The following is a 12,128-nucleotide window of genomic DNA, read 5'->3' as shown; positions in this document are numbered from 1 at the left end:
CCATGGATTGACGTATCTGTTTTTACTTTGTGTGCAGCTCGGACTCGCCCGTGGCTGACTGCCGTTTGGCGACCTGTGCCCACACCGGCACACCGCAGGAATGTACTGTGGCGCGGCCAGCCGGGTCTGCAGACAGAGGCAGAAGGAACTTGGGGCGGGCAGGCACGATCAGGCCTTCAAGTACCTCGGGCAGGACTTCCAGACCCTCCGGGATGATTGCCTCAGCCGAGGGGTGATGTTCGAGGATGTCCACTTCCCTCCCGGCCCCTCCATCATTGGGTTCAAGGAGCTGGGGCTAAACTCGCCGAAAACGTCTGGGATTCGCTGGAAGAGACCTGGGGTGAGTGTGACTGGGGAATCGGAACGTGGCAGGGCCTCGGGAACACCTTCCTCGTCCCCCAGATCGGTCCACGTTACGCACTGGGAGTGGTGGCCCAGTCAGTCAGTGTATTGAAGGCAGAGATATACAGGTTCTGATTGGTAAGGGAGAACGGGGACAGAAAAAAATCTGGTGTCCCTGCCTCCACCAATGCTGAGGCTTCCTAAGACATTGGTCAGACTGCACTTGCAGTATTGTGAGCGGTTTTGAACCCCTTATCAAAGAAAAGACCTGCTGGTATTAGAGAGGGCCCAGAGGAGGTGAATGAGAATGATTCCGGGGATGAAAGGGTTAATGCTCGAGGAGCATTTGATAGCTCTAGGCTTGTACTCATTGGAGTTTAGAAGAATGCAGCGGGGATCTCATTGAAACCTGTCGAACATTGAATGGACATGGAGAGGATGTTTCCTATAGTGGGTGAGTCTAGGACCAGAGGACACAGATAGAGTGGATGTGGAGAGGATGTTTCCTATGGTGGGGGAGTCTAGGACCAGAGGACACAGACAGAGTGGATGTGGAGAGGATGTTTCCTATGGTGGGGGAGTCTAGGACCAGAGGACACAGATAGGGTGGATGTGGAGAGGATGTTTCCTATTGTGGGGGAGTCTGGGACCAGAGGACACAGATAGAGTGGATGTGGAGAGGATATTTCCTCTAGTGGGGGAGTCTAGGACCAGAGGACACAGATAGAGTGGATGTGGAGAGGATGTTTCCTATGGTGGGGGAGTCTAGGACCAGAGGGCACAGATAGAGTGGATGTGGAGAGGATGTTTCCTATAGTGGGGGAGTCTAGGACCAGAGGACACAGATAGAGTGGATGTGGAGAGGATGTTTCCTATAGTGGGGGAGTCTAGGACCAGGGGGAACAGACTCAGAGAAGAGGGATATTCAGGTAGAACAAAGATGAGGAGGAATTTCTTTAGCCAAAGGGTGGTGAATTTGTGGAATGGGTTGCCATAAATCATTGGGTATTTTTAAGTTGGAGGTTGATAGGTTCTTGATTAGTCAGGGTATGAAGGGATATGGGGAGAAGGCAGGAAATGGGGGCTGAGAGGGACAATGTTGGACATGTTGGAGTGGTGGAACAGACTAGATGGGCTGAATGGCCTGATTGTCACATGGTCTTACGGTCCACAGCCACTCCAAGCAGCACAGTCTGGGTGCCCACCACCATCTCTGAAAAAAATACAAGTTTCCCCACACATCTCCTTTGAATTTTCCCCCTTTCACCTTAAATTAACCTCTAGTTTTGGATGTTTCTTCCTCGTCCGGGAAATATGTTCAATGATGCTGACACCCAGGAGTTGCCACAAAACAACCAATTTCTCGTCAATAATTCCCATTCCCATTCCCGTTCCGACATGTCGGTCCTCGGCCTCCTCTTCTGTCAGGATGAGGCCGTGCTCAGGGTGGAGCAGCAGCACCTCATACTCCAACCTGATGGCATGGGTATCGATTTCTCCTTCCGGTAAACAAATCTTCCCCCCACCTTTCCTTGATTCCCCACCCTAACCTTTTACCTGTTCTCACCTGCCTATCCCCCCTGGGTTCTGTCCGCCTTCCCTTTCTCCTGTGGTCCGCTCTCCTCTCCTATCGGATTCCTTCCTCTCCAGCCCTTCACCTTTCCCACCCACCTGGCTTCACCCATCACCTTTCAGCTATCCTTCCCCTCCCCACGCCTTTTTATTCTGGCCTCTTCCCCCTTCCTTCTCAGAAGGGCCTCGGCCCGAAACATCGACAGCTTATTCCCCTCCCGTGGATGCGGCCCAGCCTGCCCAGTTCCTCCGGCATTTTGTGTGTGTTGCTCTGAATTTCCAGCGTCTGCAGAATCTCTTGTGTTGAGAGCTTCTCGGTGCATGTCATGGGGGGGGGGTCGGGGAGCGCCACAGCCCTTCGGCCCATCTAGCCTCTGCCGAACTATTATTCTGCTTGGTCCCGACGTCCTGCATCCGGACCATAGCCCTCCCTATCCCTCCCAACCAAACTTCTCTTCGACGTTGCAGTCGAACCTGCATCCAAAACTTCCACTGGCAGCTCGATCCTCACTGTCACCTCTCCGAGTGAAGAAGTTCCCCCTCAGGTTCTCCGTAACCAGTTCACCTTTCACCCTTAACCCATGACCTCTAATTGTAGTCTCACCCAACCTCAGTGGGGGAAAGAGACACTTACACTATACCCCTCACAATTTTGCATACCTCTATCAAATCTCCCCTCATTCTCCTACGTTCCAGGGAATAAAGTCTTAACCATGACCTAAAACTCAGGTCAATCAAGTCCTGCAAAGACTCCTGTGAAATCTCTCCGCACTCTTTCAGTCTTATTGACATCTTTCCTGTCGGCAGGTGAGCAGAACTGCACGCAGTACTCCAAATTAGGCCTCAGCAGCCTCTTTTTACGACTTCACCATTGCATTCCAGTGACAGCAAACCTGACCGCAGTTCTCAGGTTCCCCCTGGGCGGGGTCCAGGCCCCGGAATTCTCCCCCGGGGCTGATGTGATGGGAAGGGTGTGGCTCTGTCATGGCGCTAAGGATGCTGGGACCAAGGCTCGAAGAAACGTTTTTGGCAAGGTCCGTGCATGTCACCGGGGGATTCAATTTCTAGTCGGCATTCACAGTAAATACAAGCAGAGACGGTGGAGTCGATGAAAGACCGCACCCGACAGGGCAGGCAAACGACCACCGAAAAACAAAATCCATAAATATCGAGAGCATGAGATGAGTCCTCCAAGAGGTCTGTAACCTCGTGGGGGGGGTTTGGAGGCTGGCCTACCTCAACGACCCGGGCAGCGATGCTGGCTGGAGCCGGGGCTCTTGGTTGGATCACCCACGCCGAACAGGGTCAAAGGGCGGAGGTCAGACCAAGAGTGGTCCACCGGTCCTCCAGGCTCGGGGCCAGCAGCCCTGACTGGTCAAGCAAGACCGTCACGGAAGCAGAGATGGAGGTCCTTCGTGGCCGCCCCCCAAACACCAGCGGCGTGACAGGCAGCAATTACGAGGGGAAGAGTCCTGGAAAGAGAGCCCATAGGTGGTGGGAACAGTTCAGTGTTGGGGTGAGAGAAGATCTGCCCTCTGACGACCAATGCGATTTCTGTGGCGTTTCTCTTTTGCAGGAGATCTGTAACAACCCCCAGTTTATCCTCGACGGAGCGACTCGGACAGATATCTGCCAGGGGGCCTTAGGTAAGACACGTGCCTCGGCCTGGGTTACACCCCTTCATCTCGTCTGGGTCCAGCACGAGCGAGCACAGCCTCAGAACAGGAGGGTGTCCATTTAGAGGAACGAGTGTGGAGGACCCTCGTCTCTGAAAGATGAGCCTTTGGCCAGACCACATTTGGAGTATTGTGAGCGATTTTCGGGCCCTGAGCTAAGAAAGGATGTGCTGGCACTGGAGAGGGGACAGAGGACGTTTACAAAAATGTTCCCAGGAATGAAAGGGTTAAGATATGTGGAGAATTTGATGGCTCCTGGCCTGGACTTGGAGTATAGAAGAATGGGGGAGGGGGAGATATCGTTGAAAGGCCTAGATAGAGTGGATACGGAGAGGATGTTTCCTATAGTGGGGGAGTCTAGGACCAGAGGACACAGATAGAGTGGATGTGGAGAGGATGTTTCCTATAGTGGGGGAGTCTAGGACCAGAGGACACAGACAGAGTGGATGTGGAGAGGATGTTTCCTATAGTGGGGGAGTCTAGGACCAGAGGACACAGATAGGATGGATGTGGAGAGGATGTTTCCTATAGTGGGGGAGTCTAGGATTAGAGGACACAGATAGAGTGGATGTGGAGAGGATGTTTCCTATAGTGGGGGAGTCTAGGACCAGAGGACACAGATAGGATGGATGTGGAGAGGATGTTTCCTATAGTGGGGGAGTCTAGGATTAGAGGACACAGATAGAGTGGATGTGGAGAGGATGTTTCCTATAGTGGGGGAGTCTAGGACCAGAGGACACAGATAGAGTGGATGTGGAGAGGATGTTTCCTGTAGTGGGGGAGTCTAGGACCAGAGGACACAGATAGAGTGGATATGGAGAGGATGTTTCCTATAGTGGGGGAGTCTAGGACCAGAGGACACAGATAGGATGGATATGGAGAGGATGTTTCCTATAGTGGGGGAGTCTAGGACCAGAGGACACAGACAGAGTGGATGTGGAGAGGATGTTTCCTATAGTGGGGGAGTCTAGGATTAGAGGACACAGATAGAGTGGATGTGGAGAGGATGTTTCCTATAGTGGGGGAGTCTAGGACCAGAGGACACAGATAGAGTGGATGTGGAGAGGATGTTTCCTATAGTGGGGGAGTCTAGGACCAGAGGACACAGATAGAGTGGATATGGAGAGGATGTTTCCTATAGTGGGGGAGTCTAGGACCAGAGGACACAGATAGGATGGATATGGAGAGGATGTTTCCTATAGTGGGGGAGTCTAGGACCAGAGGACACAGATAGAGTGGATGTGGAGAGGATGTTTCCTATAGTGGGGGAGTCTAGGATTAGAGGACACAGATAGAGTGGATGTGGAGAGGATGTTTCCTACAGTGGGGAGTCTAGGACCAGAGGACACAGATAGAGTGGATGTGGAGAGGATGTTTCCTGTAGTGGGGGAGTCTAGGACCAGAGGACACAGATAGAGTGGATGTGGAGAGGATGTTTCCTGTAGTGGGGGAGTCTAGGACCAGAGGACACAGATAGGATGGATGTGGAGAGGATGTTTCCTATAGTGGGGAGTCTAGAACCAGAGGACACAGATAGAGTGGATGCAGAGAGGATGTTTCCTACAGTGGGGGAGTCTAGGACCAGAGGACACAGATAGAGTGGATGCGGAGATGATGTTTCCTACAGTGGGGGAGTCTAGGACCAGAGGACACAGATAGCGTGGGTGTGGAGAGGATGTTTCCTGCAGTGGGGGAGTCTAGGACCAGAGGGCACAGATAGAGTGGATATGGAGAGGATTTTTCCTACAGTGGGGGAGTCTAGGACCAGAGGACACAGATAGCGTGGGTGTGGAGAGGATGTTTCCTGCAGTGGGGGAGTCTAGGACCAGAGGGCACAGATAGAGTGGATATGGAGAGGATGTTTCCTACAGTGGGGGAGTCTGGGACCAGAGGGCACAGATAGAGTGGATATGGAGAGGATGTTTCCTACAGTGGGGGGGTCTAGGACCAGAGGGCACAGATAGAGTGGATGTGGAGAGGATGTTTCCTATAGTGGGGGAGTCTAGGACCAGAGGGCACAGATAGAGTGGATGTGGAGAGGATGTTTCCTATAGTGGGGGAGTCTAGGACCAGAGGGCACAGATAGAGTGGATGTGGAGAGGATGTTTCCTATAGTGGGGGAGTCTAGGACCAGAGGGCACAGATAGAGTGGATGTGGAGAGGATGTTTCCTATAGTGGGGGAGTCTAGGACCAGAGGACACACTCAGACTAGAGGGGTGTCCTTTTAGAACAGAGTTGTGTGAGGAATTTCTTCAGCCAGAAAATAGAGAATCTGTGGAATTCATTGCCACAGACAGCTGTAGAGGAAAACTCATTGTATATACTTAAAGCAGAGGTTGATAGGTTCTTGATCAGTCAGAGTGTCAAAGGTTGTGGGGAGAAGGCAGGAAAATGGGGTTGAGAGGGATAGTAAATCAGCCACGAGGGAATGGTGGAGCAGACTTGATGGGCTGAATGGCCTGATTCTGCTCCTCTGTCTAATGGAGTTGTGTACTCTATGAATGCATGGTCACTGCTAATTTGCTATTGGAAAGTCTAGACGTGGTTTAAAATTCAGCACAATTACCGCATTAACCTTGTTACGACAGCTTTTAATTCTTGGAATGAGACGGTGCCCAAGTCGTCTCCGATTTCAAGTTCAAGGGCAGACAAACTCTCCGTAGAAATGCTATCAAAATTTGCTTTTCCTAGCAACAACGCTGACATGGCAGACTTAAGGTGATATTAGCACAAATTACACAGAACTCACACGACGGAAATAAACGGCAGTTAATGGTGCAAATTGAGAGAGAAAAGAGATCTAGTTTGAGGGAAACCTTCTTCAGGGTTCCCACCACCCAGGATCACCTTCTGTCCCCCTCTGAGGACAGATCTCACTCTGGCCCCTCGTCTCCCACCCCAGGGGACAGATCCCACTCTGCCTCCTTGTCTCCCCACCCCAGGGGACTGATCTCTCTCCCCCTCGTCTCCCCATCCCACGGGATTGATCTGACTCTCACCCCCCCTCATCTCCCCACCCCAGGGGACTGATCTGACTCTCCCCCCTCATCTCTCCACCCTAGGGGACTGATCTGACTCTCCTCCCTCGTCTCCCCACCCCAGGGGACAGATCTCACTTCCCCCTCGTCTCTCCACCCCAGAGGACTGATCTGACTCTCCCCCCTCGTCTCCCCACCACAGGGGACTGATCTGACTCTCCCCCCTCATCACCACACCCCAGGGGACTGATCTCACTCTCCCCCCTCATCACCGCACCCCAGGGGGACAGATCTCACTCTCCCCACTTGTCTCCCCACCCCAGGGGACTGATCTCACTGCCCCCTCATCTCCCCACCCCAGGGGACTGATCTGACTCTCCCCCCTCATCTCTGTGCCCCAGGGGTCTGATCTCACTCTTCCCTTGTCTCCTCACCCCAGGGGACTTATCTGACTCTCCACCCTTGTCTCCCCACCCCAGGGGACAGATCTCACTCTGCCTCCTTGTCTCCCCACCCCAGGGGACAGATCTCACTCCCCCCCCTCGTCCCCCCCTCCCCAGGGGACTGATCTCACTCTGCCCCCTTGTCTCCCCACCCCAGGGGACTAATCTCACTCCCCCCCTTGTCTCCCCACCCCAGGGGACAGATTTCACTCTACCCCCCCTTGTTTCCCCACCCCAGGGGACTGATCTCACTGCCCTCTTGTCTCCCCACCCCAGGGGACTGATCTCACTCCCCTCTTGTCTCCCCACCCCAGGGGACAGATTTCACTCTCCCCCCCCCCTTGTCTCCCCACCCCAGGAGACTGATCTCACTGCCCCCTTGTCTCCCCACCCCAGGGGACTGATTTCACTCTCCTCCCCCCCTTGTCTCCCCACCCCAGGGGACTGATATCACTGCCCCCTTGTCTCCCCACCCCAGGGGACTGATCTCACTCCCCCCTTGTCTCCCCACCCCAGGGGACTGATCTCACTGCCGCCTTGTCTCCCCACCCCAGGGGACTGATCTTCCCCTCCCCTTGTCTCCCCACCCCAGGGGACAGATCTCACTGCCCACTTGTCTCCCCACCCCAGGGGACTGCTGGCTGCTGGCTGCCATTGCCTCGCTCACCCTCAATGAGACGGTTCTGCACCGAGTTGTTCCGCATGGCCAGGGGTTCCAGCGTCAATACTGTGGGATCTTCCACTTCCAGGTACGCGGGGCGAGGGGGAGGGTGGGCCGAGGGCCGGGAGGGCGAGGGAGGTCCATAAGGTTTCCCCAGCAGTGCTGTGGGATCTTCCTCTTCCTGGCACCTGGGGTGAGGGGGAGAGTTGGGCGAGGGGGATTCACCCGGGGGGTGGGGGGGCTTCATGAGGGAGTGTGCGGCACTGAGAGATCTGGGATGGGAGGGGGATAAGGACCCAGGGGAAGGAGAGAGGGGAGGGTCACTGAGAGGTGCTGTTCCTCTGACACAGTTCTGGCAGGTTGGGGAGTGGGTGGAGGTGGTTGAGGGGAGGGTAGGTGAGGGAGGGTGGAGGGACGAGGTCAGTGACCGTGTTCCTCTGACACAGTTCTGTCAGTTTGGCGAGTGGGTGGAGGTGGTTGAGGGGAGGGTAGGTGAGGGAGGGTGGAGGGACGAGGTCAGTGACCGTGTTCCTCTGACACAGTTCTGTCAGTTTGGCGAGTGGGTGGAGGTGGTTGAGGGGAGGGTAGGTGAGGGAGGGTGGAGGGACGAGGTCAGTGACCGTGTTCCTCTGACACAGTTCTGGCAGGTTGGGGAGTGGGTGGAGGTGGTTGAGGGGAGGGTAGGTGAGGGAGGGTGGAGGGACGAGGTCAGTGACCGTGTTCCTCTGACACAGTTCTGTCAGTTTGGCGAGTGGGTGGAGGTGGTTGAGGGGAGGGTAGGTGAGGGAGGGTGGAGGGACGAGGTCAGTGACCGTGTTCCTCTGACACAGTTCTGGCAGGTTGGGGAGTGGGTGGAGGTGGTTGAGGGGAGGGTAGGTGAGGGAGGGTGGAGGGACGAGGTCAGTGACCGTGTTCCTCTGACACAGTTCTGTCAGTTTGGCGAGTGGGTGGAGGTGGTTGAGGGGAGGGTAGGTGAGGGAGGGTGGAGGGACGAGGTCAGTGACCGTGTTCCTCTGACACAGTTCTGGCAGTTTGGCGAGTGGGTGGAGGTGGTTGAGGGGAGGGTAGGTGAGGGAGGGTGGAGGGACGAGGTCAGTGACCGTGTTCCTCTGACACAGTTCTGGCAGTTTGGCGAGTGGGTGGAGGTGGTTGAGGGGAGGGTAGGTGAGGGAGGGTGGAGGGACGAGGTCAGTGACCGTGTTCCTCTGACACAGTTCTGGCAGTTTGGCGAGTGGGTGGAGGTGGTTGAGGGGAGGGTAGGTGAGGGAGGGTGGAGGGACGAGGTCAGTGACCGTGTTCCTCTGACACAGTTCTGGCAGTTTGGCGAGTGGGTGGAGGTGGTTGAGGGGAGGGTAGGTGAGGGAGGGTGGAGGGACGAGGTCAGTGACCGTGTTCCTCTGACACAGTTCTGGCAGTTTGGCGAGTGGGTGGAGGTGGTTGAGGGGAGGGTAGGTGAGGGAGGGTGGAGGGACGAGGTCAGTGACCGTGTTCCTCTGACACAGTTCTGGCAGTTTGGCGAGTGGGTGGAGGTGGTTGAGGGGAGGGTAGGTGAGGGAGGGTGGAGGGACGAGGTCAGTGACCGTGTTCCTCTGACACAGTTCTGGCAGTTTGGCGAGTGGGTGGAGGTGGTTGAGGGGAGGGTAGGTGAGGGAGGGTGGAGGGACGAGGTCAGTGACCGTGTTCCTCTGACACAGTTCTGGCAGTTTGGCGAGTGGGTGGAGGTGGTTGAGGGGAGGGTAGGTGAGGGAGGGTGGAGGGACGAGGTCAGTGACCGTGTTCCTCTGACACAGTTCTGGCAGTTTGGCGAGTGGGTGGAGGTGGTTATCGACGACCGTCTCCCGGTGAAAGATGGACAGTTGGTCTTTCTGCACTCCGCTGACCGCAACGAGTTCTGGAGCGCCCTCCTCGAGAAAGCCTACGCCAAGTGAGTGTCCCTCCAACCTCAACATTCACCCTCACCCCTCATCCCTCCACTCTCAACACTCAACCTCCCTCACCCTCCACCCTAATCCCTCAACCCTCATCCATCAACAATCCCCAATCCTCATTCCTCAACACACAATCCCTCCACACTCAATCCCTTAATATCAACCTTCACCCAGAATGAAATCTGGAGCTCCCTCCAAGGGAAAGTGAGTGTTCGCTTGCACCCTCCACCCTCAACCCTCATCCTCAACACTCAATCCCTCAACTCTCTTCCCTCATTCCTCCTCAACCATCAATCCTCACCTACGAAGGGTTCTGGGTTGCCCTCCGTGGGAAAGCTGATGCCAAGTGTGTCCATTGGCAGCTGTCCATCCTCAACACCTCAGATCCTCAACCATCTTCCCTCAACCCTTATTCCTCAATTATCAACACTCAACCGGCAACACTTAACCCTCCGTCCCTCCTCGAACCTCAACCTTCATTCACAACGAGCTTTGGAACAACCTCCTCGAGGCAGCCTATGAAGGTGAGCGTTTGACAGCTCCATTCCACTCCCAACACTCAACCCTCCTCACCCTCCAACCTCAGACCCTCTGACCTCATTCCGCAACACTCAACCCTCAACCTCGATCCTCACCACGTGAATGAACATTGGTGGCCCTTCACCCTCAACACTCAGTACTCATCCCTCAAGCCTCATTTTCAACCCTCATCCACAGAAAGCTCCAGAGCAACCTGTTCAAAAAGACTTCTCTCCCCTTCCCTCCCCGCCCCTCCCTTCCCCTTTCCTTCTCCCTCCGTCCCTCCCCTCCTTCCCTCCCCTCCTTCCCTCCTCTCTCCCCTTCCCTCCCCGCCCCTCCCTTCCCCTTTCCTTCTCCCTCCGTCCCTCCCCCTCCTTCCCTCGCACCTCTCCATACCCGCCCATCTCCTTCCCTCCTCTCTCTCCATCCCTCCCCTCCTTCCCTCCCTCACTCCTTTCTTTCCACTCAACCTCCCCTCTCTCTTCCCTCACCTCTTCCCCTCTCATCCCCTTCCCCACTCTCCCCCTCCCGCTCCCCTCTCTCTCCCCCTCTCCCTCCCCCTCCCTCTCCCCCTCCCTCTCCCCCTCCTCCTCCCCTCTCTCTCCCCCCTCCCCCTCCCCTCTCCCCCTCCCTCTCCCCCTCCCCTCTCTCTCCCCCCCTCCCCCTCTCCCTCCCTCTCCCCCTCCCTCCCCCTCCCTCTCCCCCTCCCTATCCCCCTCTCCCTCCCCTCTCTCTCCCCCCTCCCTCCCTCTCCCCCTCCCCCTCCCCTCTCTCTGCCCCCTCTCTCTCCCCCCTCCCTCCCCCCTCTCCCTCCCCCTCCCTCTCCCCTCTCTCTCCCTCCCCCTCCCCTCCCTCTCCCCCTCCCTCTCCCCTCTCTCTCCCCCTCTCTCCCCCTCTCTCTCCCCCCTCTCTCTCCCCCCTCTCCCTCCCCCCTCTCCTTCCCCCTCCCTCTCTCCAGGTTGAATGGATGTTATGAGGCGCTGTCGGGCGGCAGTACCTCAGAGGGTTTTGAGGACTTCACAGGAGGGGTGACCGAGATGTACGACCTTCGCAAGTCACCTGCCGACCTCTTCGGAATCATCCGGAAGGCGCTTGACCGTGGTTCATTACTGGGCTGTTCCATTGACGTGAGTTCTACCCTATCCGCCCCAATGCCCCCCCCCCACGAAATGCTCCCTCCTTGCCTCTCCCACCACGAGCGTCTCCCTCAATTCTCCCCCTCAGGATGAGTGTCTCCTCAATTCTCCCTCTCAGGACGAGTTCTCCCTCAATTCTCCCTCTCGGGACAAGTGACTCCCTCGATTCTCCCCCTCGGGACGAGCGTCTCCCTCGATTCTTCCTCTCGGGATGAGTGACTCCCTCAATTCTCCCCCTCGGGATGAGCGTCTCCTCAATTCTCCCCCTCGGGACGAGCGTCTCCCTCAATTCTCCCCCTCGGGACGAGCGTCTCCTCAATTCTCCCCCTCGGGACGAGCGTCTCCCTCGATTCTCCCTCTCGGGACGAGCGTCTCCCCCGATTCTCCCCCTCGGGACGAGTGTCTCCCCCGATTCTACCCCTCGGGACGAGCGTCTCCCCAATTCTCCCCCTCGGGACGAGCGTCTCCCTCGATTCTCCCTCTCGGGACGAGCGTCTCCCCCGATTCTACCCCTCGGGACGAGCGTCTCCCCCGATTCTACCCCTTGGGACGAGCGTCTCCCCAATTCTCCCTCTCGGGACGAGCGTCTCCCTCAATTCTCCCCCTCGGGACGAGCGTCTCCTCAATTCTCCCCCTCGGGACGAGCGTCTCCCTCGATTCTCCCTCTCGGGACGAGTGTCTCCCCCGATTCTCCCCCTCGGGACGAGCGTCTCCCCCGATTCTCCCCCTCGGGACGAGCGTCTCCTCAATTCTCCCTCTCGGGACGAGTGTCTCCCTCAATTCTCCCTCTCGGGGTGAGAATGTCCCTCACTTCTCCCTCCTGTGGTGTTATGCTCCCTCACTGCCCATCCCATGGCGAGGCGCTCCCTCTA

General features: G+C 56.5%; 1 protein-coding gene across 5 annotated transcripts in view; it reads left to right on the top strand.

The window, feature by feature from the left end:
- Positions 1–12,128, top strand: part of LOC134339684 (calpain-1 catalytic subunit-like) — a 110,000-nt gene that overhangs the window by 65,330 nt on the left and 32,542 nt on the right. For all 5 annotated transcript variants that reach the window (XM_063036385.1, XM_063036383.1, XM_063036384.1 and 2 more), the window contains exons 2-6: positions 38–340; positions 3,491–3,560; positions 7,643–7,761; positions 9,464–9,597; positions 11,079–11,247. In XM_063036385.1, coding sequence (XP_062892455.1) covers positions 101–340; positions 3,491–3,560; positions 7,643–7,761; positions 9,464–9,597; positions 11,079–11,247 — 732 coding nt within the window. In that variant the 5' untranslated portion in view covers positions 38–100. The remainder of the gene's footprint in view (positions 1–37; positions 341–3,490; positions 3,561–7,642; positions 7,762–9,463; positions 9,598–11,078; positions 11,248–12,128) is intronic.

This window comes from Mobula hypostoma, chromosome 30, assembly GCF_963921235.1.
Source record: "Mobula hypostoma chromosome 30, sMobHyp1.1, whole genome shotgun sequence".
Classification (NCBI taxonomy): Eukaryota; Metazoa; Chordata; class Chondrichthyes; order Myliobatiformes; family Myliobatidae; genus Mobula; species Mobula hypostoma.
This window is presented reverse-complemented; position numbering and strand designations above follow the sequence as displayed.